This window comes from Phycodurus eques, chromosome 5 (assembly GCF_024500275.1).
Source record: "Phycodurus eques isolate BA_2022a chromosome 5, UOR_Pequ_1.1, whole genome shotgun sequence".
NCBI lineage: Eukaryota > Metazoa > Chordata > Actinopteri > Syngnathiformes > Syngnathidae > Phycodurus > Phycodurus eques.
In genome coordinates, this window is record NC_084529.1 from 28,571,529 (window position 1) to 28,597,720 (window position 26,192).

Genomic DNA, 26,192 nt, shown 5'->3' on the forward strand with positions numbered 1-26,192 from the left:
TTACTCTTGAGATTTCGCAAGTGTGCATTAAAAGCATCTGTTGAGCGACTGTATTAACTCTATATACCAACCTAATGTTGGGTTTGTATTGATTTAAATTAAATATTAAATTAAATTAGAATCCTCAAGAGCAATTTCAATTCACACTGGTGCCTGTCAGGTTGGTGCCTTGCTCCAGTAGTTAGGAAGCAGACTAGCATCTCGTTGCAGTTGAATATTTTGGGGGATTTTTCTTTTTCTTTTAAAGAAAAGTTTATTTCAGAGTGAAACACGCAAATGTACATATATATTTTTTCCAGACCATTTGTTATATGCGTAATTAATATGTGGTGATAATCATAAATGACCCTGCTATGAAACATATTGCACCTTAATGGCTATTTCAAATTATAATGTGTAGCATTTTCATGGTCATGACAAAGTAGAATTTGATTTGAATCACTGATCATTAATACATCATGCATCTGGGATACTAAACAATGCAATATTTAAATGTGTTTAAATAACTATGTTGATCAAGGTTGGTTATGAAGTCCAGTATTGAATCTCAGTGCATGTATACAGGTGACTGAATGCACAGTGATCAGTATGAAAGCAAAATGTAAATCGTGCCACACGACGTAGACTATTTGTATTGTCAAAATACTTGACATATTTGACACTGCACAATATCAATAAGACATGAAGCACTGCAATAGGAAAATGTTTATTGGAATTAAAAGTTTTTAAGAATGCCAAGTCAAGCAATATCAGTAGTCTTGTTCTGCAATCAACTAGAGTGTATGATATAGAAGAACTGTACACAGCAATGGGATGCATTATTCAATCAATATATTCAGCACTTATGGAATTTTAAAATGGGAACTGCATAAAGATGGTTTTTTGTAAAACAAGGCATCTTAATGTGTTACTACAAATACATTCCTCATGTCAATGCTCAACAAAATACATTGCACAATGCACAGTAGGGTATCTAATTGCATTTTTGTATTTGGTCCAAAGATTTAGTGTAGATAAATCCAGAAACACCTTCCAACACTAAAAACAACTTGTGGAAGTGTTTTAAGAGGAACCAAATTGAATAATTTACTCTTAACAACTAAAAGAGACCTCTTGGCGCCAATATTTGCTGGACCTACATGAAGGTATCTTGGTCTATTGTTCAAACATGATACAAATATTCTCAAATAAGATAGATTCCTTATAGTTTAATTAGGCTCCAATAGTTCTGAGCCATTTCCACAGTTTAACATTTATAGTTTACAGCACAATAAACATTCTGTATTGCTTAGCTCTTATCGAGTAGTCATCAGATACAGTGTAGAGCCTTGATTCTCTAATTGTTTTTGAAGCAGAATTAATGCTTTGATATGAATTGGCCTCCTCACATATAATACAGCCTTTATAAATGTGACAATTGGTCAGTTGTGTTTTGAGTGCAATGTGTGAGTTCACAGCTACACTTTTCAATAGAGATGTAGGAATGCTTCATCTTGCTGCCGTCAGTGCAAATCATCTCCACTTCCTTCTTGCTGGTGGCCGTTTCTTGACAGCATGAGCAAGAATGCATCAGGCTGTTGCTCTCCGCAGAGTAGCTGAGCAAATAGATATAGTTTCACACATAATCAGTGTTGCTAAGCACACATTAGGTAAAAGTACCATTGAAACTTAATCAGAAATCTCACATTGATGTTGAGGCTCCACAGGATCCCTCGCAGGTTCTCATTTCCACTGGCACAACTGACTTGCAATTCTTTACATGCAAGTAGGTGGTATTTGTGTTTATCTTACAGTTGGAAGGAAGAGCAACTGGGAATGACAACAAATTACACATTTATATGTAGCAGAAAATTCATCAGACAACATTATCTTACTGGAAGGGAGGATGTCTGCCTCTGGTTTAACTTTGTACATTGGTGCTTTGAGATACTATTTTAATTTGTTTCATGACCATGCTCATAACTCAAAATACTCATATAACAAATCATCTTTCCCCAACAAAATGAATGGAAATGCCATTGATCAGTCCACCCCCCCCCCCCCAAAAACAAAAAAAGTGTAAATTGTTTTATTATAAGGAAAATAGAGCTCTATGATACTGTACTTTTTAATGAACATAATAATAACATAATTGCATAGAATGTAAAGAATTAAACAATTTTCATTGAGACGGTGCGATTTCTTCTGGTGTGTGTGCCTTGGCCATCTGGGAGCAGTAGAATACGGACATATGGAGACGGTCACAACCAAACTCAGTAAGCTGCTGTAATATTAATCGTTTTTTTTGCAGAAGATAAAGACTATATACCTATGAGTATTGTTTTATTTCCTTACTTGTTTTGCTCCACTGTTCATTTTCAAATATCTGTTGCCTAAAGTGTATGACATCAAAACGTGATGGTATTTGTTAGCCCATCTATGACATTTTACATTGTGTGTTAGCATAAAGCCTGTTGTGTGGTTGTGTTCAATACACAACGTGTAATTCTCTTTGTCTTATGTTTAGGTAGACAGCAAACTTCAATTGTGGTTGTTTTAAATACACAACGTGTAATTCTCTTCGCCTTATGTTTAGTTAGTAAACTTTAATTGGGAGTGGCCATAAACAAAATAAACAGCTTGAAGCCTCTTTCTTGAAGAATTGTTCACTATTTGCCAAACTATTTGGTCACTCGTATATCAAGGCACCACTGTATTTATTGAGCCTCTCTGACATGGTATTAATGATCTTTTTAAGTACATTTGTTTAGTATATTATATTATTATGCCGTACATGTTGCTCTGGCTCAGAGTTTATCATATACAACTTTCTCAAAAGATTTGCTCTGGCTGGTGGGAAATAATAAAGTTATCTTGTGTCACTTGCACTTTGACAAGAAAAGATATTACAAAAAAAACAAACAATAAATATTATTTAAATGCTATAATTCCTGTCAGAAAATAACAACAAACTCATTTTGTGAAATAGAATTATGGAGCTATGGAGTTATGGAGTTATTTTCACAAATTTCTACAGGTCTCTTAAAGTGTTGCACCTCCTCCAACTCACCACACGTCAGGGTCTGGCAGCAGTTAACAGTTTGGTTCATCAACACCTCGCCTTCCTTGCAGGTTATGGGTGCTTGAGTGGGACACATGCGAGGCTCACACTGCACACTCAGCGTATCCGCATCACAGACACACTGCTGGCAGCCACTCAGCCAGGTGTCACCAATCTTTGAGTAGGTAAATCCCAAGTTAACCATGACCAATAATGTAATACAATTTATGTAACCCGAGTCAGGAAAAGAATCAGTACATATTGCTACAGGTACCTCTTTCGGTTCACCATCAGGTCCAGCACAACCTTTGAGCAGAAACATATTCTTTAGGACTTTTTAAATACATTTATACAGTACTCTGATCATTATTTGTCAGTGACTCTTACAAGCGATGACACAGAAGTCAGAGTTTGAACTGAACAGGATTGTGCCAGGTGGACAGAAACATCCCTCCACATATTTATTACAGTCGGATTTCTGGTAACGGCTTTCTCCCTGGCATTGCTGTGTATACTTATTATTGTATCTACAATGACAAAAATGGATGGCAGGCAAATACACACAACTATGACATCAATACAAATGTTAAAGTGTATGTCAAGCAGTACAACACATTCAAGTACATCAACATATGGAGTGACATTCTTTGAAATAAATTGTTGATGTTGCCGTATATTCAAAATGAGAGTGATTACCTTTCATTGCAAGTTGGTTCCACAATTGGCCCGCATGGTTTGTAGACCTTATTTGCAGGACATTTATATTCTACAATAAGAAAATATGGCTTTATCCATCAAAATTAATGAATGTTCCTGCCTAGAAAGGCAGACATACAAAATCAAGAGGTATATATATATATATATATATATATATATATATATATATATATATATATATATATATATATATATATACATATATACATGGTATACTTTATGTGTATATACATATTATACGTATATAAAGTAATGATACACCTGTACAATATTCTTTGATTTATTTAATTGATCATTTTTAGGAGTGCCTTTTTTCACTGATTGGCAGGGGAGAAATCCCAGTGTGTGTGTGGTGTCCATGACTACTTTAAACAGCAAGTTAATAAAGTTTCCTTGGATTCGTTAAAAAAAGGAAATATTCTTACCGCACTGCCCCTGTGTCGAGTTCCTCCAGTTGACACAGACTGACGCCGAAGCACACATCATGGCGTATGCCTCCAAACTGGAGCATGCCATGCTGGAATCTGGCATGTGGCAGACATCAAATTTACAGGCCTCATAATAGTCCTTGGGTGCGATCACTTTGTGGCATTCCTCAAACACACTTAGCACAAAATACAGCCATGAAGAAAATGAGTCATGGACGATCCGAAAGAAATAATGACTTATTGCATTGTGTTCACTTACTTGCTGATTATGAGTTCACAAATTTCAGGTTTACAAGTGGGTTGAGTTGGTGTTGGATTTGGTGTTGGTGGAGGAGGCAGCTTATCGCAGTATGGTTTGTTCTTATCTGGTACATGCCACTCATGAGCCATATTGGAGCAAGAGGGGTGAATCAGACCACTGGGTAATCTGCAGTCATTCTTTCTATTATTGTCACATGTACCTGGTGAAATCAGATACCATAACATGAAGACTTGTTTCATGTTTTTACTCTGAGAGCAAATAAAGGATTAGCTCACCGCACTGTCCCTCTGTGTTGTTGTGGAAAAGGGAAAACGGCAAATCAACGCTGAATAAAAGGCCCTTGAACATCACAACAGCTTGAATTGCTGGAATTCTCAGGAGCAGCTCGATTGCAGTGCTTGTGATGATGAAGTCCTCGTTGGAGTAAGTTGGGACAACTTTCTTGCCATTGACGTACACCTGAACACATCAATTAAGTAACATTTGACACTCGAGAATCTTACTTTTTGCTTTAACTTTATTTACTTACTTCAACTTCAACTTTGAATATCAACATCATATAAAAATAAATACAAATAAAACATGTTAAGATGATATAATGTACCGTGTTGACTGTACTTGCGCCCCTCTCCTGTGTGAGAATGACTTCGTAGTTTTTGTAATACACAATCAAGCTGTGAGCACATGTTACTTCACCAGTGGCATCACAGTTTTCATTGTCAATAAGGATGGTAATATTGTGTCGAGGAATAATCTCTTTGACCAGGACGTAAGTGCAATTCTTTTGAAAGCTGTAGTATTGACCATCAAATGTGACATAGTGTGGATCTCCCCAGCCGCTGCAAATACCTGCAAATTGAGTACCATTAGTGATTTTAGCATCTTTTTTGGATGTGGAATTCCTAAAATGCTTTCAATTGAACTCACATGTGCATTCGTAATGGAAACAGCAACCCTCCTTATCATAAACCCTCACTGGTGGTTGGCCATTTTCACACACAGGCATGGTTATTGGATCACATGGCTTATGTTCGGTTAGGACTTTTCCATCATCACAAACTTCAGTGGTGCAGTTGCTTGAACTCCAAGTTTCACCATGCTGAAAAGGACAAAATACACACTGCGACACAAGCCCTTTTTACACTGGCAATATAAGCAATTTTTTTTAAACGGCTGACTGACCTGTGTCTAAGGCTATGTTTATGCTGTTCCCGGCAGCCTTGTTTACTCGAAAGTTAGAGCACCATAGGATTGTCGGTACCCCCCTACCCACCCTTGAGAACTTGAGAATGATTCCAGAACTAAGACAAGCGCATGCACAATCCTCTTGGACCCTCCACATCCCGGTTACCACCTCTTCCAGCTCCTTCCCTCAGGTAGGCGCTATCGAACAATGCAGACTAAAACAAGCAGACATTCCTACAGATTCTTTCCTCTTTCCATTAACTTCTTAAACAGTTAACTTGCTGCCAAATTTGTCTTGAGATTATTGTCACATCTCTGTCGGGCCAATTATACATTATTCGTGAACTCACTGTAGTAGTCTTGCCACTCTGCACTATTTGCACATCTATTGTTGACCAATGCTGGCCACGCATGTGCTTGAGAAGTATCTGCGCCATTCGCACAATTGACACTGTTCCAGATTATTGCACTACTAGTCATTTCAAACTGCTCTAAATTGGTAGAGGACTCTGCATCATTTAGACACAAAATAAATAAATAAATACATTTTATCGGCATTGCCACATTACCGGTAACCTTTCATTGCTCAGCGCACTCTCCGTACTGTGTTTTTATGTTTTTATGTCTCAAAAGTATTTCTGCCAAATGGCTGTCTGTTTTCATACTAAAGTGTCTCCAACTACCGGTGACAAATTAGTTGTGTGTTTTTGACATACTTGGCAAATAAAGATTATTCTGATTCTGATTGTCTACACCACTTATTCTGTTCAGGGTGGCAGGGAGCAGGATGCTAACCCAGCTGACACTGGGCAAAAGGCAGACGACACCCTGGATTGATTGCCACTAAATCACAGGGGAACATACACAGACAACCATTCACACTCACATTCACACCATCACTTATTGGGACTGAATCTGCGCCGCCTCTCCAGTGCACAGACGTCAGACGAATGTCCCAGTACACCAGCCTTGACACCACATTGTCCAGTTAACTTCAACTTAGCTTTTTGGAATGTCCTGTCAGAAGTGATTTTTATTGTGATTTGTTCAAACAGTGCCATTTGATTCTGATTGCTTTCATGACAAAATAGCCAGTAGTTATTCAAAATACCAATAATTGGAGAAGTCAGTTACCTTTCTTGGTGGGATGAGGAATGTGCAGTCTTTAGGGGGTGCTTCAGTGGATATGCTTATGGTGCTGGCTGTTGTTGTGACAACTTTAGTTGTTATGACAGTTGTTAACGTGGTGGTAGGACTTGGTGGAGTGGTTGGCTGACACGGTCCTGCAAACTTCTCAACATTGCAAGTCTTATTGCAATATGCAGTGAAACACCAACCTGCTCCATCTGTTTTATTGTATATGGTAGTACCTACAAACAATCAATCAAAAATTAAAACAGAGAAATGCTCTTGCACTTAATATAATGAAATTAATGATTCTTTGTTGTAGTTCTTATGGAAATGGATCACACCAAAAAGCAAAGACAACGAGCTGTTATCAGAAGCACATTGTAAAGCAGGTATATCATTGGAAAAAAAAAAAAAAAAAAAAAAATCTAATAGATATGACAACAAAGACAAATAAATAATCAGTACTTACCGGGAGCAAAAAATTCATCAAGGTATTTGCAGAAGCATTCAGTGGTTCTGCCTGCTGTTGAAGACTGTGTTGTTGTCAAAGTTGTTGAAGGCTTTTCTGTTGACACTGTGGTAGGCTTTGTAGGGATGGTGGTTGTAGTAACCAAGGTCGGTTTTTCCGTTGTTGTAGCAATTGTGCTCATCTTTTCCGTTGAGGCAGTGCTGGGTTTTTCTGTAACTGCTATTGTGGTGGTTTGGGTCTCTGTTGCTGTGGTTGGAGATTCTGTAACTGTGGTTGGTCTTGTTGTAGTTGTGGTGGGTAGTTCTGTGACAGTGACAGTCGTACCAGCCCCAGTTGTGGGTTTTTCTGTGGTTACGGCAACAGTAGTGCTGGGCTTTTGTGTAACTATGGTGGTGGGTTTTTCTGTAACTATGGTTGTCGATATTTGTACTTCTGTGGCTGTGACGCTTTTTTCTGTGGTTGTAATTTGGGCCACTGTTGTAAATGTAACCAAGGGTCCTGTTGAGCGTGAGGTTGGAACAGTTGTATATGTAACAATTTCAGGGGTTGTTGTGGTGATTGGTTTTTCGGTTGATGTGACTGCCGTTGTTGTGGAACCTTCTGTGGTTGTTCTTGGCGACTTTGTCGTGGCTACATTTTCTGTTGTTATGGTGGTAGGCTTTTCTGTAGCTTGTGTTGTCAGTTTTTCTGTGGTTTTGGCCGTGGAGCTAGATTTTTCTGGAGTTGTAGTTACCTTTTCTGTGACTTCGACTGAAGTGGTGGCAATGCCAACAGTTTCTGAGGCTGTGGTTGTGGGTTTTTGTACTATGGTGGTTGCAGTGGTTGGTCTTTCTGTAGTTGTTGTGGGGTTTTCTGTTGTAATTGTGGGTTTTTCTGTTGCTAATGTTGTGCTGTAATTTTCTGTAACTCCAATTGTTGTGATTAGGCTCTCCGTTGTTGCAGTTTGGGCTTCCGTAGTGAATGTAACCAAGGATCCTGTCGACGGTGCGGTTGAAAGTGTATTTGTAGCAATTTCAGGGGTTGTTGTGGTGATTGGTTTTCCAGTTGAAGTGACAACAGTAGTTGTGGGACCTTCTGTTGTTGTTCTTGGTGGCTTTGTTGTGGGTATATTTTCTGTTGTTATGGTGGTAGGCTTTTCTGTTGCTTTTGTTGTCATTTTTTCCGTGGTTTTGGCAGTAGAGCTAGGTTGTCTTGTCGTTGCTCCAGTTACATTTTCTGTGACTTTAGCTGTAGTGGTGGTAATACCAATGGTTTCTGAAGATGTGGTTGTAGGTTTTTGTTCTACGGTGGTTGCAGTTGATGGTCTTACTGTAGTTGTAGGGTTTTCTGCAGTAGTTGTGGGTTCTTCTGTTGTTGTAACAATTGTGCTGATCCTTTCCGTTAATGTTGTGCTGGGATTTTCCGTAACTGCGATTGTTGTGATTTTAATCTCCGTTGTTGTGCTTGGAGATTCTGTAACTGTGGTTGGTCTTTCAGTAGTTGTGGTGGGTAGTTCTGTGGATGTGATAGTCGTAGGAGCCATAGTGGTGGGCTTGACTGTTGTTAGAGCAATAGTAGTACTGGCCTTTTGTGTAACTGTGGTGGTGGGGTTTTCTGTAACTGTGGTTGTTGTTGTTGTCGGTACTTCTGTAACTGTTGTTTGTTTTTCTGTGGTTGTGGTGGTTTGAGCCTGTTCAGTAGTAAATGTGGTTGCCTTTGTTGTAGTAGTTGTTGGTATGGTTGGCTTTTGTGTGGTTGTTGTCATGGTGGTGGGTTCTTCTGTAAATGTGGTGGGTTCTTGTGTGGTTGGAATGGTTGTTTTGGCTCTAGTCGTGGGCTTTTCTGTGGTTGTGGCAGCAGTCGTGATGGCATTTTCTGTTGTAATTGCATTGGTTGTGGCACTTGTAGTTGTGGCTTTGGTTGGAGTGACACAATGGTTGATGCAACATTTGACTCTAATCTCATAGTCATAGCAAATTGGAGGTATGCCTTGGTCTTTGTTATGACAGATCAGTCCATCTTTTGGGTTGCATGTTACTTTCTGACCTAGCTGATCCAAAGGTACATCAGGAAATCCTTTTGCTCTGCACTCTATTTCAAGTGGTTGTTTGCAGTCATTCAGACTTGGATCATTTATGTTTGCTATAGATTCATAATCTCCACCACTGGGAATAAAGTCAGGGTAATGATTGTTGATCCAAGGGGACCAGTGACAAACAAAACAGTCAGATGGTGTTGATGCCGTTTTTTCTGTGGTAGTCGTGGTTTGGGGCTTTTCAGTTGTAACTGTTGTTGGATTAGTTGTTGGTGTGGGTGGCCTTTGTGTAGTTGTTGTGATAGTGGTGGGTTCTTCTGTAAATGTTGTGGGTTGGATGGTTGTTGTGATTTGGCTCTCCGTTGTTGCAGTTTGGGCTTCTGTCATGAATGTAACCAAGGATCCTGTCGACGGTGCGGTTGAAAGTGTATTTGTAGCAATTTCAGGGGTTGTTGTGGTGATTGGTTTTCCAGTTGAAGTGACCACAGTAGTTGTGGGACCTTCTGTTGTTGTTCTTGGTGGCTTTGTTGTGGGTATATTTTCTGTTGTTATGGTGGTAGGCTTTTCTGTTGCTTTTGTTGTCATTTTTTCCGTGGTTTTGGCAGTAGAGCTAGGTTGTCTTGTCGTTGCTCCAGTTACATTTTCTGTGACTTTAGCTGTAGTGGTGGTAATACCAATGGTTTCTGAAGATGTGGTTGTAGGTTTTTGTTCTACGGTGGTTGCAGTTGATGGTCTTACTGTAGTTGTAGGGTTTTCTGCAGTAGTTGTGGGTTCTTCTGTTGTTGTAACAATTGTGCTGATCCTTTCCGTTAATGTTGTGCTGGGATTTTCCGTAACTGCGATTGTTGTGATTTTAATCTCCGTTGTTGTGCTTGGAGATTCTGTAACTGTGGTTGGTCTTTCAGTAGTTGTGGTGGGTAGTTCTGTGGATGTGATAGTCGTAGGAGCCATAGTGGTGGGCTTGACTGTTGTTAGAGCAATAGTAGTACTGGCCTTTTGTGTAACTGTGGTGGTGGGGTTTTCTGTAACTGTGGTTGTTGTTGTTGTCGGTACTTCTGTAACTGTTGTTTGTTTTTCTGTGGTTGTGGTGGTTTGAGCCTGTTCAGTAGTAAATGTGGTTGCCTTTGTTGTAGTAGTTGTTGGTATGGTTGGCTTTTGTGTGGTTGTTGTCATGGTGGTGGGTTCTTCTGTAAATGTGGTGGGTTCTTGTGTGGTTGGAATGGTTGTTTTGGCTCTAGTCGTGGGCTTTTCTGTGGTTGTGGCAGCAGTCGTGATTGCATTTTCTGTTGTAATTGCATTGGTTGTGGCACTTGTAGTTGTGGCTTTGGTTGGAGTGACACAATGGTTGATGCAACATTTGACTCTAATCTCATAGTCATAGCAAATTGGAGGTATGCCTTGGTCTTTGTTATGACAGATCAGTCCATCTTTTGGGTTGCATGTTACTTTCTGACCTAGCTGATCCAAAGGTACATCAGGAAATCCTTTTGCTCTGCACTCTATTTCAAGTGGTTGTTTGCAGTCATTCAGACTTGGATCATTTATGTTTGCTATAGATTCATAATCTCCACCACTGGGAATAAAGTCAGGGTAATGATTGTTGATCCAAGGGGACCAGTGACAAACAAAACAGTCAGATGGTGTTGATGCCGTTTTTTCTGTGGTAGTCGTGGTTTGGGGCTTTTCAGTTGTAACTGTTGTTGGATTAGTTGTTGGTGTGGGTGGCCTTTGTGTAGTTGTTGTGATAGTGGTGGGTTCTTCTGTAAATGTTGTGGGTTGGATGGTTGTTGTGATTTGGCTCTCCGTTGTTGCAGTTTGGGCTTCTGTCATGAATGTAACCAAGGATCCTGTCGACGGTGCGGTTGAAAGTGTATTTGTAGCAATTTCAGGGGTTGTTGTGGTGATTGGTTTTCCAGTTGAAGTGACCACAGTAGTTGTGGGACCTTCTGTTGTTGTTCTTGGTGGCTTTGTTGTGGGTATATTTTCTGTTGTTATGGTGGTAGGCTTTTCTGTTGCTTTTGTTGTCATTTTTTCCGTGGTTTTGGCAGTAGAGCTAGGTTGTCCTGTCGTTGCTCCAGTTACATTTTCTGTGACTTTAGCTGTAGTGGTGGTAATACCAATGGTTTCTGAAGATGTGGTTGTAGGTTTTTGTTCTACGGTGGTTGCAGTTGATGGTCTTACTGTAGTTGTAGGGTTTTCTGCAGTAGTTGTGGGTTCTTCTGTTGTTGTAACAATTGTGCTGATCCTTTCCGTTAATGTTGTGCTGGGATTTTCCGTAACTGCGATTGTTGTGATTTTAATCTCCGTTGTTGTGCTTGGAGATTCTGTAACTGTGGTTGGTCTTTCAGTAGTTGTGGTGGGTAGTTCTGTGGATGTGATAGTCGTAGGAGCCATAGTGGTGGGCTTGACTGTTGTTAGAGCAATAGTAGTACTGGCCTTTTGTGTAACTGTGGTGGTGGGGTTTTCTGTAACTGTGGTTGTTGTTGTTGTCGGTACTTCTGTAACTGTTGTTTGTTTTTCTGTGGTTGTGGTGGTTTGAGCCTGTTCAGTAGTAAATGTGGTTGCCTTTGTTGTAGTAGTTGTTGGTATGGTTGGCTTTTGTGTGGTTGTTGTCATGGTGGTGGGTTCTTCTGTAAATGTGGTGGGTTCTTGTGTGGTTGGAATGGTTGTTTTGGCTCTAGTCGTGGGCTTTTCTGTGGTTGTGGCAGCAGTCGTGATGGCATTTTCTGTTGTAATTGCATTGGTTGTGGCACTTGTAGTTGTGGCTTTGGTTGGAGTGACACAATGGTTGATGCAACATTTGACTCTAATCTCATAGTCATAGCAAATTGGAGGTATGCCTTGGTCTTTGTTATGACAGATCAGTCCATCTTTTGGGTTGCATGTTACTTTCTGACCTAGCTGATCCAAAGGTACATCAGGAAATCCTTTTGCTCTGCACTCTATTTCAAGTGGTTGTTTGCAGTCATTCAGACTTGGATCATTTATGTTTGCTATAGATTCATAATCTCCACCACTGGGAATAAAGTCAGGGTAATGATTGTTGATCCAAGGGGACCAGTGACAAACAAAACAGTCAGATGGTGTTGATGCCGTTTTTTCTGTGGTAGTCGTGGTTTGGGGCTTTTCAGTTGTAACTGTTGTTGGATTAGTTGTTGGTGTGGGTGGCCTTTGTGTAGTTGTTGTGATAGTGGTGGGTTCTTCTGTAAATGTTGTGGGTTGGATGGTTGTTGTGATTTGGCTCTCCGTTGTTGCAGTTTGGGCTTCTGTCATGAATGTAACCAAGGATCCTGTCGACGGTGCGGTTGAAAGTGTATTTGTAGCAATTTCAGGGGTTGTTGTGGTGATTGGTTTTCCAGTTGAAGTGACCACAGTAGTTGTGGGACCTTCTGTTGTTGTTCTTGGTGGCTTTGTTGTGGGTATATTTTCTGTTGTTATGGTGGTAGGCTTTTCTGTTGCTTTTGTTGTCATTTTTTCCGTGGTTTTGGCAGTAGAGCTAGGTTGTCTTGTCGTTGCTCCAGTTACATTTTCTGTGACTTTAGCTGTAGTGGTGGTAATACCAATGGTTTCTGAAGATGTGGTTGTAGGTTTTTGTTCTACGGTGGTTGCAGTTGATGGTCTTACTGTAGTTGTAGGGTTTTCTGCAGTAGTTGTGGGTTCTTCTGTTGTTGTAACAATTGTGCTGATCCTTTCCGTTAATGTTGTGCTGGGATTTTCCGTAACTGCGATTGTTGTGATTTTAATCTCCGTTGTTGTGCTTGGAGATTCTGTAACTGTGGTTGGTCTTTCAGTAGTTGTGGTGGGTAGTTCTGTGGATGTGATAGTCGTAGGAGCCATAGTGGTGGGCTTGACTGTTGTTAGAGCAATAGTAGTACTGGCCTTTTGTGTAACTGTGGTGGTGGGGTTTTCTGTAACTGTGGTTGTTGTTGTTGTCGGTACTTCTGTAACTGTTGTTTGTTTTTCTGTGGTTGTGGTGGTTTGAGCCTGTTCAGTAGTAAATGTGGTTGCCTTTGTTGTAGTAGTTGTTGGTATGGTTGGCTTTTGTGTGGTTGTTGTCATAGTGGTGGGTTCTTCTGTAAATGTGGTGGGTTCTTGTGTGGTTGGAATGGTTGTTTTGGCTCTAGTCGTGGGCTTTTCTGTGGTTGTGGCAGCAGTCGTGATGGCATTTTCTGTTGTAATTGCATTGGTTGTGGCACTTGTAGTTGTGGCTTTGGTTGGAGTGACACAATGGTTGATGCAACATTTGACTCTAATCTCATAGTCATAGCAAATTGGAGGTATGCCTTGGTCTTTGTTATGACAGATCAGTCCATCTTTTGGGTTGCATGTTACTTTCTGACCTAGCTGATCCAAAGGTACATCAGGAAATCCTTTTGCTCTGCACTCTATTTCAAGTGGTTGTTTGCAGTCATTCAGACTTGGATCATTTATGTTTGCTATAGATTCATAATCTCCACCACTGGGAATAAAGTCAGGGTAATGATTGTTGATCCAAGGGGACCAGTGACAAACAAAACAGTCAGATGGTGTTGATGCCGTTTTGTCTGTGGTAGTCGTGGTTTGGGGCTTTTCAGTTGTAACTGTTGTTGGATTAGTTGTTGGTGTGGGTGGCCTTTGTGTAGTTGTTGTGATAGTGGTGGGTTCCTTTGTTGGTTGGAGAGTTGTTGTATTGGGTTTTTTCGTTGCTGTAGTTTGTGCCTTTGGAGAGGTTGGTCTTTCTAAGATAGCCAAAACGTAACACAATCCAAAACAGTCAATGTGTTGTTCTACAGGGCAATATATTTTATGATGATTACTAGAAAGCATCATACTCATCCATGTATTTTAGGGTTGCTCATTACCTGTTGTCACAAACACAAATTCTGTTGTTGTCCTTGGCTTCTGTGTGGTTGAAGAACTGCAGACCTTTATTTCTCTTGTAATATTTCCATGTTCTCCACAAATAGCAGTAATACAGGTTCCGTCTCCGTCATGAGTGTCATATACTATATCTCCATAGTTGTATATTTGCCCGTTATATGAACAAGTGCAATCTGCAAAATCATATAAAATAAAAATAAAAAATTACAAAACAAAACAAAATTAGGTGACAGACCGCTCTATCACCGAATTTTGTTTTGTATAATTAACAAAATAACCATCATGTGGTGCAGTATTCTCACCTTCGATGCTGTAGGTACACTGCCTCTCTGATGAAGAACATTTACTGAAATGCAAATGAATCAAATTTGATTTGAAAATAAATGTAACTACGGTGTTTTCTTATGTTTTGATGGCAAAGATCCTACCATTTCTGACAGTTTTCTATCTGGGTCATTGTCTCTCCTTCTGCATAATGCTTCCCTTCATCATCATAGCAGCCACATTGCTCCACTGACACACACTTCATTGTTACCTCTTCCAAATACGGTTGATCGGGTGGACACCGTGGGTAGCAGCCTTAAAGAAATGTAACTGTCAATGGAACAAGCATAGAATAGGCAGAACTAGGAAGGCAACCCCTGAGGGTCAAAACAGATGTATAATCAGGGATGCATGAAGTGTATCCATTATTTTTTTTTGACTGATGCTGTTGAATGACCATTGTACCTTCCAAAGCTGGAATATGAGTATAGCACTTTCCAGAGGGATTCCTGCAGGTCTTCATGCATGGTTTTCCACAAGGTTCGTAGTGCCATTCACACTCACCCTCAGGATTGTAGTAATCACAGAACAGAGCTAATTAAAGACAAGAAATTCATCGAAAGATGTACAAAGAATTATAATTTGCTGTTAAACCATTTGAATCCCCATAGGCAAATATATTTACTCAATATAGTATTGTGTTGCTTCATAATAAACAGAATATTTATTCATCTAGAACAAATAAACAGTCGTGTAATTTAATTGAGGATTGTGCAAGGTTATATGTAGACTCATTCTGCATAAAAACCAAAAAAAGAAAAGCACTTACGACAGACAGTGGGCGTTCTCCATTTTATACAAGCGCCAGCCTTATTACAGGCGGCTGCATAGGCCGCGACAGCCGAGCAAAAGCACTCGCAATCTCCTCCAGTACTGCAAGCACATGTGTCTCTGACACAGGCATTATAATAGTGCTGAGGATCCACCTTTTAAAATTAATAATTGTAAAAATGAAGCGAGTTTGATTGATAACCCATGTGTATTGTATAGAACGTACAGTAAGTGCAGTACATTGAATTACCTTTAAATGACAGGTATCAAATACTTCACTGTTGATGATGCTGCAGCGTTTCAGTGCCCATGCCTGCCTGTGCGAGTACAGCATGCAGGGATTTTTTAGCGCATTTGTGTTTGCGCAGGTCTGCGACACTTTCCAGCTGTTTCCGAACTCAAAGGCATCCACCACCAACTCTTTGTTTCGGGTTGTGAAGTCATTCTTGATGTTTCCGTCGTAATTTCCACACAAACCACAAACTTTTCCCTTGGATGAAATAAGACACAGTTAGTTTATCGAGACAATGCCAACCACTGATGGTGACTCCCTCACCTTAAATGTGGAGCTCAGTTTGATTATGAGTGTTGTCTTCTTGTTCCAGATGAGAACAAGACCATTGTTTGCCTCAATGACAAGATATAATCCAATAGTATGGACTTTATAAGGTATGTCTAACCCTGTGTTTTGTTTGATTACAGTTCCCTCTTTTAGGACAATTTCACTATTCTGAAAGAAAGAAAAAGACAAATGATCATTTGTAATATTTCCTCATTCCTACTAATAGGGGGTCCTTGGTTTGCGATGGAGTTGCAAACTAGTGCATTGCGTAATTCGGAAACTCGAAAACGCGTATGTCATCACCGTTTTAAATCTGGGACCCCTGTACACTAGTTTATGTACAAAAGCTTATCACAAAATGATGTACCCCTAAGTAGAGTTTGATTGCAGTGGAGCAGATGTTTTCACTTGGTCCACATGGGATGCTCTCAGTCAGGACTCTGAAGGTGCCACTCTTTTTGTCCCCGCAGTAATCCTAGATGACAACGAGGTCCATAGAAGATATAAACGTTCACAATAAAGCATCAAAAGGTAATCGCACAATAAGCACAAGTGATACCTGAGTAAAGACGTAACCACAGTCCCCATTAAAGGAGAATTTCTTGTCGTCATAGGTGATGTAATGGCCTTCTCCATATATTGTACAGGTTCCGTCACACTGCTGATTGGTGCATTCCCATTGTAGGCTTTTACAAGTGCTTTTATCACATAATAAAGTACAGATGAGCCAAGTAGGATACAACACTAATGCAAAAGGACTCAAAAGAGAGAATTAACATCGTGCTCACCAGATGTTACAGTCCACTTTAACGGTCTCTCCAGGCTTGTAGGTTTGTCCGTTATATGTGCAGGGACAACGCGTCTCCTCGATACAACCTCCTTTACCGTCGGCCAACAAGCCAGCAGGACACACGCAGCCTGAGACGCAATGTGTGCTCACCTGTAAAGCGTCAACACAATGACAAATTACGTCACCACAAACACAAATTACCTACACTCATCGGCCACAACATTAGGCCGACCTGTACAGTCTAAAGAAATTAGAAATGTAATAATGCTCAATTTTCATGACTGTATTTGTATTGATTTATCAATATGCTCCAGTGGTGTAGCATTGCCCTGCATCCTATTGTCTGTTTTTTGAGAGGTTAAAAAAAAAAACACATTCCAAAAAGATGCAATGCATACCTCTTTAAACTACAATATAAACGGAATGGCTATTTTGTTAAATTAACAATTCCTTGACAGTATACACTATCAACCTTCAAAAATAGTATTATACAGATGATCTGTACAAATTGAAAAGTGTAATATCTGTTACGAGTAGTTATTTGAGGCTTACACATTCTGTGTCAAGAGTCTGACAGGTCTTTTGGCACTCTGACCCTGGGTCACCAGGCTTTGCGCTTGAGCAGTTGAAGAAAATCATTGGAGCGCTGCAGACTGATCACAGTGATTAAATGTGTTAGAAAGGACACTAGTGTGCAGTTCATTAGCAGTGGTAAATAATGAATAAAAACAATACTAATCCCGAATTTTGACCAGCACTATAGAAAATGGCTGGATGGCTCGGTGGCTAGATAATAAATGAGGTTTTTAACGATTTTAAAGAAAATCGTTGTGCAATGTACCTACATTCAGTCATATGGTTTCCAGTACAGTTGAGTTTCCCACCACGGCAGACGCTGAAATGCAAAGAGTAAATGGGTAAAGTTATACTTTGTCCTTTAACAGGGTGTCCATGGATGTTTGTTTAGGCAATTAGTCAGCACAGTTGACTAACCTGACATCTATATTTAACAACGATTGGTCTTAAAAAATTGTTATACTTGCATATTATCCGTGAGCCTGAGGGTATTCTATGATCCTACTGACATTTTGGACATCAGCTTGTTTAGACCCATTTTTGAGAGAAATCAAACAACATTTCATGAGATATGGCTTTTTAGAGACAACATTCAAACTCGCGAAAAATTAGGGATCATATTTGGATTCCGAGTGAAATTTTTGGATGAACCTAAAATGCACTAGAACCTTTACAGATCAATTTAATTTGACCTCGAAACTTTTAAATGCACATGCCCAACTGTTCAATGCTGCCTTAGTTTTTGCGCAACTTGCTTTTGTCTAACAAGGAGCTGAATGACGACATTTCTAACAGGTCTTAGATCCATTCAAATTTTCAGGGATGTCCACTTCTTTGCATTTCTGTGACTCTACCAGTCTCTCTGTAAGTCTTTTGCGACCTGCTGATGACACCGTGTGACACTCTACGCTCAGTGGTCACTTCCCTCTGATCCTGTCGAAAGCTTTGCTACGAACGTAGTTTTAAAAAAAATATTTTTTTTTCGATTAAGGTTAGATTAAATGCACCTGTAAAGGTGAAAGTACTGAAATTTCAGTCAAAAGCCAAACATCCTTAACTTTTTTATGAGTAATGTTTGGCGCTCACCAAATCTGTCCATGGACACTGATAATCTGCTTTGGCCGCAGCACCATGTCCCCCACGTGGCAGGAGCACCGGGAGGCTGGCACACACTCGCCCCTCTCATTGAGGTAAGTGCCCTCAGCGCAGCCGCAGCCGTCCACGGGGGTCAAATCGACATCACAGGTTAAGTCTGGCTGACTCAGGGAGCGACAGGAGCGACCGCAGCTTGTCATGTGGTAGTCAAAGACTAAAGTTGCGGGGCAGACTGATGTGTATTTCCCTGTTGAAAGAATATACAATACCATAAACCTTAACCCACCCATCCATTTTGCATACCGCTTCTCCTCACTAGGGTCGCGGGCGTGCTGAAGCTTATCCCAGCTATCTTCGGGCGAGAGGCGGGGTACACCCTGAACTGGTCACCAGCCAATCGCAGGGCACATAGAAACAAACAACCATTCGCACTCACATTCACACCTAAGGGCAATTTAGAGTATTCATTCAACTGACCATGCATGTTTTTGGGATGTGGGAAGAAACCGGAGTGCCTGGAGAAAACCCACGCAGACACGGGGGAGAACATACAAACTCCACACAGGCGGGGCCGGGAGTTGAACCCCGGTCCTCAGAACTGTGAGGCAGATGTGCTAACCAGTCGTCCACCGTGCCGCCAAGCCTTAATCCAATTCATTAAACTGTGGATTGTTTGGGTGCAACTTACCACATACGACCTTCCGCCAACCTGTCAAGGAGACACCAGCGGCAGCACACGCGTGAACGTAGGAGGACATGGTAGCGCATATAGAATCCAAACTGTTTTCACCAGCACACGTGTCATATATACAAGACTGTCGGGAGACAAAATATCAAGCTGAAAGTGTTGTTGAATATGCAATTATTACCTCCACCACGGATGTTATGTTGTCATAGTCATTTACTTGATTGTAAGTGAATAAGCAAAAACTACTGAACACTATTACGTGGGGATTCGTTACAATACTGTATTTTTCTAGTAATTAATGCAGGTACAAAAAAGGCCAAATCTCGGCACAACCATTTTAGACAAGGATGCAGTGCAAATGCTTACAGCTAGATATTCCTCTGGGTTTATCTCAGAATGGCACTTGGAAAACACCCCTGTGGTGTCGATCAGTATGGAACACCAGTGGTGAGCATATTTTTCTAAAAAGACACATAAACATATAGTAGATTCATTAGACGTGAGACAAAATATCAATGTTACGATACATCAGCTTCAAATATTGATATTATTGCCATTCTATGTTTAATGTCTGCACTTCCTGACAATTACTTAAAATGATGTGGGTTTTTTTTTTGTCTGATCAAACCTCTGCAGTCAAATGTCCCTTTAGGTTGTACATTTCAGAATCAGACCAACATTTCCAGGGAAAAGTGACACAAAACCTCAGAGCCATGGATGACATCACACAAGACCTCAGTGTACCTCCCAAGAGCACATTTTGGCATATCACACTCATATGGAAGTTAAGAATGTTTAAATGTTACTTTCAAACATACAACAGCACAGTTAATGAGGGGTTTATGATGGTGACTGCTGGACCCTTAAAGAGATTATTTCTTCATTATTTACTGTTGGATTTTTTTTCTTCCAGTATATTGATTATGGGATGATCATCGCATTTTTGGTTAAATATTTCAATAATATATATATATATATATATATATATATATATATATATATATTCTGAGAATAACTTACCCTTGTCTACACTTAAAAGGCAGGGGTCATCAAGTGAATTGTGGACATCTGGACAGCCACCCTGAGTCTTCCACGAGTTAGCAAATGCGGCAGCCGTGCCCTCAATCATCCCGCTGCTGGTTCTGAAGTCATTGTATTCAACATCGTTAAAATCTCCACAAAGACCTGCAGAAACAGAGACAGAGAATAATTACCTGATAGAATAGAGTAGTCAGGCAGTTTTGGGTCAAATACGACAACTCACCTTGGAGTTTGCCTTTATGGGGAAGACTGGCTTTGATATAAACCTGCATGACAGGCGTCACCTGAATCTCAAGGTGAAGCCCGTAAACAGTGTGGATCACAACGTAAAATGTGGATGGGCTGAAGATGGTTACGTCATCTGTAGGGAAAAGAAACACATTATTACTAACTGAATCAAACTGATCCAAGTCAAATGAATGTCTTACATTTTTCATGACAAGAGATAAAAAGAGAAAGAAAGCACTCACCCGTGAAGAAAGGCAGATGAGAGCTGAGTTTGTTGACTAAAACCTGACCGCTAGAGTCAACAGCAATCATCTGCATGCGGAAAATCCATTAAATATAATCAAATATGCCTTCTGTCGTGTGTAAACAAAACTATACTTGCCGTGGATTTTGGCAGCAGTAGAGTGACTGCAGTCAGGCAAGTTGATTTATCTGATTTTTCACATTTGACGAGGTCACCCAGGACAACGAAAGTCCCATTCATCTGCTACAGAGGAAATCATGCTTCGTATCACTCTTTGGCGAATTATAACTATTGCTGTCAGTCAACACATAACATGCCTCTTCATCGGCTCTTCCGGTATGGCTAGGAAATAATTAATACAATGTGCACTTATTGAAAGTTATGCAGTAGATTTCTGACACGTACAGTACATGTAAATACCAACATGCAGATGACCATCCATACAGCCATCCATCTTCCATTGCGATTGTCTTAATTAGGGTGATTGCTGTGTAATGGAGCCCATCAACTGGTCGCCCGTCAATAGCAAGCAAATACGCATTCAAAGTTCACGCTCACATGAACACCTATGGACAATTTAGAGTCCCCTTGAAAGACTAGTCTACAGGATGAATACATGACAATAAATATAGTCCTTAAGAGGTTTAAAGGGCTTACCTTTGTAAGAAAGTAAGAGCAGTCCCCATGGAAAGTGTATGTTTTGTCATCATAGGTGGAGATGTGTGAGCCACCCGTTACAGAGCAGACACCAGGACAGTCAGTGTCGTGACACCTCCACTCACCCTGCGTACACGTGCTGCCGAAACAATCAAGTCAGCTCTATGAAACAACTTCACTGTGTTGCTCTCAATAGGATGAAGAAAAAAGAGAATGTCGTCATCACCATGTCTGACAGGTCCTGGTGTAGGATTCACCAGGTTGGTAAGGCTTGCCGTTGTGCATGCAGGAGCACTGGTCCACGGGCAAACACCCGCTACCACCAATGTCATCCAAGAGGGTCCCTTGGGAGACACATTGGGAAATTATTGAGTTGGTTATTGTTTGAGTCCAAGCATGAGCAATAACATGGGAGAACCTGCAAATTCCAGCCTAAACTCAGATTCAAACCCCCAATCCCAGCACTGCAAAGGTGGATATGGTAACCACTCAACCACCATGCCGCCAGCTTTTGAATGGAACTCGTGAAATAAATTCCGCTTTCCACGATATTCACATTTATTGAGATGCAACTGTATCATTGTGGCCGTGGTGTAGAACTGTGTTGCATCATACTGACAATTGTTTTGAACGTTTTAAAAATTATGGACTCAGGTGTCCCTCGCCCGGACGCGGGTCACCGATGGTGGGGGAAGATGCCGGTCCGACGTGGCAGGTCCAAACGTATTGTGAGGGTCTGCTGGGAACGACTGGCGGAATCCCCTGTCACTCGTATCTCGGGGCACCACTGTATCTCTAAGCATGCAAACCTACCAGGTGGACAGAAGCATCCATCTGTGCAGTGTTCCTCACACACTTGGCTCCTCTGTGGGTCGCTGCAGGTGTCCGTGCAGGGGCTCCAGCATTCTTTGTACTCCATGTTAAATGGGCATGTTTTTTTAGCTATTATGTATAAAACAGAAATGTAGTTACTGTAATTCCGATGAATGACTTGAGCATCCCAAATATTTGTTTTCCTCACCGCACAAATGTGCATTCCATTCCTGCGGCGCCCCACCCGCATGGGCGCATTGGCGCGAGTACTCTGCCATGGTTGAACACAAGCAGGACGTGGAGTTGCTTTTACAGGAGCACAAGTCCTTCACACAAGCTTCCACGAAGGCGTCACTGTTGATTCGGTTTTGACAGCTGAGGAAAGATGCTCCAGACACCACACTCTCACAGACGGCTTTCTGCGGGGGCAAAGAGACATGTTTCACTTAGGGTTCATGTTGGCCCAATTTGAGGCCTTCCTTTCATTAGATACCTGATTGATGGAGCAGGTCTGCGGGGAAGGGGACAAGGTTCCGTCACATTTTTCAGTTGGACCGTTGGTTTTCCAGGTCTCCCCAAATTCCTCAATTCCTCCTGGAGAAGAGGATTTAGTACATTTGAATACCAGGATTTTGGTAAATCTTAAATATTTAACATTATACAGGGTATTTACTTTATTTACTGCTTGCCAAGTTACCCCAGATTACATATTTCAAATGATAATTTTGGGAACAGTTGATGAACTCACCATCAACGTGGTCTCCATTGAAGTCACCGCACAAACCACACGTCTTATTCTTGTACTTAGCATCCAACTCAACCTGGAAATTGTAAAAAAAAAAAAATGCTATTAATAGGGGTGCTCATCCATCACATGTGGAAATTAAATTTACGCTGAGCGATTTTGCATTCAATGCCTTACTCAAGGGCAAAAAGGCCCAAGTCCTTACCGGACGGGCGTATTCGTTCGGTATCGAAGAATTGCAATGACATGTCGCAATGTCTCAATCAGTGTTCTATTCCGCATCTCTCAGGATATATACTAAGGAAAAGTTCAGAAAATAAACTGCAATTTTTTTCCCCCTAGCTTTCAACCCTGCGGTTTAAACCGTGCTTTTACTTATTTGTGGATTTTCCCAATCCAAGGAGCTTCACTTCCTCGCCCTTTCTTAGCTTCTCTAAGTTAGCTGAGCTTACTCACAAAATCCATTAGTTCTTGTTCAATGATCGCCATGTTAAGTTTTAACTATTCACATTTTTAAATCATTCACTGATGGTTTAGTGGTACATTCCCCGGACTTTGGTGCATGCAGCGTGGATTCAGTTCCCACTCAGTGACGGTGTGAATTTGAGTGCGAGTGGGTGTCTGTCTCTATATGTGCCCTGCAACTGACTGGCGACCAGTTCAGGGTGTAGTCTGCCTTTTGGCCAAAGTCAACTGGGACAGGCTCCAGGACCCTGTGACTCTGAACAGGATAAGTGGTAATAGACAGCGAAACTAGCTTGCCTTGTTTTTTCTGTCTTGAGATATGAGCAAAAATCTGAGATACGAGTACGCGTCAGATCCCCTCTGCCAGATGGCGGCACCAAACGTCACATTGTTTTCCTTGCAGTGGAAGGACACAATCAGTTGTGGGCGCTAATGCACCATCAAACTGGTTTGCCAACCACCAATAGACATCACAGAAGAAGAGGAACAAGGAAAAACAAGAACAGAATGTGAATGGACCTACCCAGAGTGTGTCCTCTTCATTCCACATGACAACCACACCACTTGTTGCTTCAAACTTAACATAAGAGAATGTTCTTGCGATGGAGATGCCTGCCTGGCTGAAAGGCAACGTCACACTAGCGGGAGAAAAGTCATTGCAATTATTGGTTAACCTCCATCTATGACTAATAATACATGCACTGTGTCAAATGTTCTCAGACACTCACATCTTGTCATTGACCGTGATGGAGGAGTTGGACATTTCCACCGCCACTCCCTCCAGTCTCATAGTAACCCGCTTTATCGGAGCGGCCCAGCCCATTTCTTGTCTTTGCAGCTGTATGTTAAAGTCCTCAAAGCTGCCTTTACAGTTGGATGCAAGGAGATAGTTGCAATTGGAGCGAAACTGGAAGAATTTTCCGTCGAAAGTCCTGAAATGGTAATTTCCCCATGTACTGCAGAACTGGTCGTCGTGGGATGCTCTCACTTCTGGGATGGGGTTGAAAATTAAGTGATTGATGGAAAGAGCTGAATTTTATTTTCAACTTAAACTTTAAAGGGAACGTAGTATGGAAAATTGACTTTTGAATGGCTTTTACACACACGGTTGTATCTCAGAGTGCCTGCCCACTCGTGAAATATGACATTAAATAACCAAGTAAATCTTTTGTCATCCTCCCACTTTTGAAAATGCAGGAATCTTTCATGACGCCAAGAAATAGGAGGTGTAAATATAATTGTCGATCCTACAGTTTTGACAAAAGCATGTCACAGACGTTTTATTAAGACACCTCAGAACTGGTTTTGTATCATGAAAAAAAAATGCATGTCGTTACCTGCAAATACTGGCACCGTAGTCACCGTGTGACCTGGGACTGAAAGGGAAAAAGAAAATCCAAAATTGTTTCCAATTACATATTGCTAGCCGCACATTCATTCATTCATTTTCCGTTTCGCTTGTCCTCACTGGGGTCACGGGTGTGTTGGAGCCTATCCCAGCTGACTCTGGGCACGAGGCGGGGTACACCCTGAACTGGTCTCCAGCCAATCGCAGGGTACAAATAAACAAACAACCATTCACACTCAAATTCACACCTACAGACAATTTAGAGTCTCCAATTAACCTACCATGCATGCTTTTGGGATGTGGGATGAAACCGGAGTACCCGGAGAAAACTCACACAGGCACAGGGAGATTATGCAAATTCCAAATTCCGGATTTGATTGCTGCACATATACTGCATTAGTAGGAAATGTTGGACACACACAAACAAAATCATACAACTACATACAGTTCCACTATAATTTGACATTAAAGCCCATATCCAAATTGCATACAACACACAGAAGAAGAATAGATAATATAATCAGTTTTTACTTGAGTTGTTGACCCGTGTAGTACTTGACACTAGGCAACAAGACTGACTTGCATTGAATCTGAATCTGAATTTTACTTCAGTATTAAGCATGGTTCAGACTCACTGGCCACTATATTAGGAACACTTGCACACACACTCATGAGAGTCAATAGAAGTATCAGAATTTTCATTTTATGTTGGTCATTTGCAGTGGCGTAGAACAGCCCGGCATCATATTTCTAACATTGCTACTAATTAAGCTATCACAATCTTGGAAATACATCGGTGCCTTGACATGTGAGTGACCCGACCTAAGAGTTTTTTGAGATATGAGCCGTCATTCGGCCAATTTTTTGGTTTTGCTATGACTTGTGAGTGAGTGAGTAAGCTTTTTACGATACAAGCACTATATGGTGGCAGTGAACGCAACTCGTTTCAGAGCAAGCAGAAGTTTGGCAAATGCTTGATAGTTAACGTAACTCTTTTACGTTAACTATCAAGCATAAAACCGAGGCTAATGAATAGCATCTATGTGGCATGGTGTTACAAAGCGTTAAAACTATAGTTGAACGCAAATGGGGCAGCAACACGTAGACAGAAAATATAGCAATACTCAGGCACAAGCGTGTATTCTTTATCCTCTGCAAAAAAAGATTAATATTACTGAATCACTCACAGTAGTAGTGAGACCAATTTGTCTGTATGACTATTTTACTGCTCCCAGGTGGCCAAATTGCACACACCAGAAGGAGCTGCAATAAATTAATCATGACGCACAAACCGTTTACTTCTTTACATTCTCTTTTATTTTTAAAGTACAATATGAGAGAGTGCTATTTTCCCTATTACAAACTCATTACAAAACTTATATACTTTTCTTTGAGAAGCTGGAATGGCAATGGTTTCATGGCATTTACATGCATATCAATGGGGAAAGATGATTTGAGATAGTGTTTTGAGTTAGGAACGTGCTCACGAAACGAATTAAACTCGTATCTCATGGCACCACCGTACCGCTCAGCATGAAGCAGTACAGTTGTACGCCACTGCAAAATACAACCACCATAACATCGATACAGCTCTCACATCGGATGATACTGTGCAAGTGTACCTCCTGAAGAGTCCAATCTGAGCCTACGTACCACTGGATGCAGAAAACTGTCCAAAGTAGAGGCTGAGCCACGGTATCACCCATCCAAGCGCCATCCTGTGTGCTTCCATTGGAATC

At 40.9% G+C, this 26,192-nt stretch overlaps 1 protein-coding gene across 2 annotated transcripts; it reads right to left on the bottom strand.

Annotated features, from left to right (window-relative positions):
- Positions 1-697: 697 nt before the first annotated feature.
- Positions 698-26,189, bottom strand: LOC133402388 (mucin-2-like). Of its 2 annotated transcripts, XM_061676013.1 has the most exons (42): positions 26,107-26,189; positions 24,443-24,481; positions 23,834-24,095; positions 23,629-23,743; positions 22,644-22,716; positions 22,389-22,489; positions 22,104-22,314; positions 21,896-22,024; positions 21,309-21,426; positions 21,083-21,221; positions 20,564-20,668; positions 20,424-20,493; positions 20,177-20,314; positions 19,933-20,097; positions 19,279-19,373; positions 18,913-19,039; positions 18,216-18,471; positions 17,399-17,448; positions 17,106-17,206; positions 16,552-16,703; positions 16,323-16,461; positions 16,131-16,238; positions 15,758-15,931; positions 15,452-15,691; positions 15,200-15,356; positions 14,836-14,964; positions 14,535-14,685; positions 14,409-14,452; positions 14,088-14,279; positions 7,233-13,964; positions 6,767-7,002; positions 5,375-5,546; positions 5,052-5,296; positions 4,723-4,906; positions 4,445-4,646; positions 4,183-4,361; positions 3,737-3,806; positions 3,428-3,567; positions 3,315-3,346; positions 3,050-3,215; positions 1,686-1,809; positions 698-1,595 (listed from the first exon to the last, which is right to left on the bottom strand). In XM_061676013.1, exons 1-42 carry the CDS (start codon positions 26,183-26,185, stop codon positions 1,403-1,405), a joined length of 12,534 nt encoding a protein of 4,177 aa, XP_061531997.1. In that variant the 5' UTR covers positions 26,186-26,189; the 3' UTR covers positions 698-1,402. The 2 variants fall into 2 exon arrangements, with proteins under 2 accessions (XP_061531997.1, XP_061531998.1); XM_061676014.1 differs by lacking the exons at positions 20,424-20,493; positions 20,564-20,668; positions 21,083-21,221; ... (7 more) ...; positions 24,443-24,481; positions 26,107-26,189 and having other exon boundaries at positions 19,933-20,054; positions 20,177-20,207.
- Positions 26,190-26,192: the final 3 nt, after the last annotated feature.

What these genes read in the sequence shown, in the direction of transcription:
- LOC133402388 (XM_061676013.1), bottom strand. Translation starts at nt 26,185, where the DNA reads ATGGAAGCACACAGGATGGCGCTTGGATGGGTGATACCGTGGCTCAGC. An exon ending in ACAGTTTTCTGCATCCAGTG is followed by an intron (nt 24,482 to 26,106) that starts GTACGTAGGCTC and finishes TTTCCCTTTCAG; the next exon opens with TCCCAGGTCACACGGTGACT. An exon ending in TTGGCGGAAGGTCGTATGTG is followed by an intron (nt 18,472 to 18,912) that starts GTAAGTTGCACC and finishes TTCTTTCAACAG; the next exon opens with GGAAATACACATCAGTCTGC.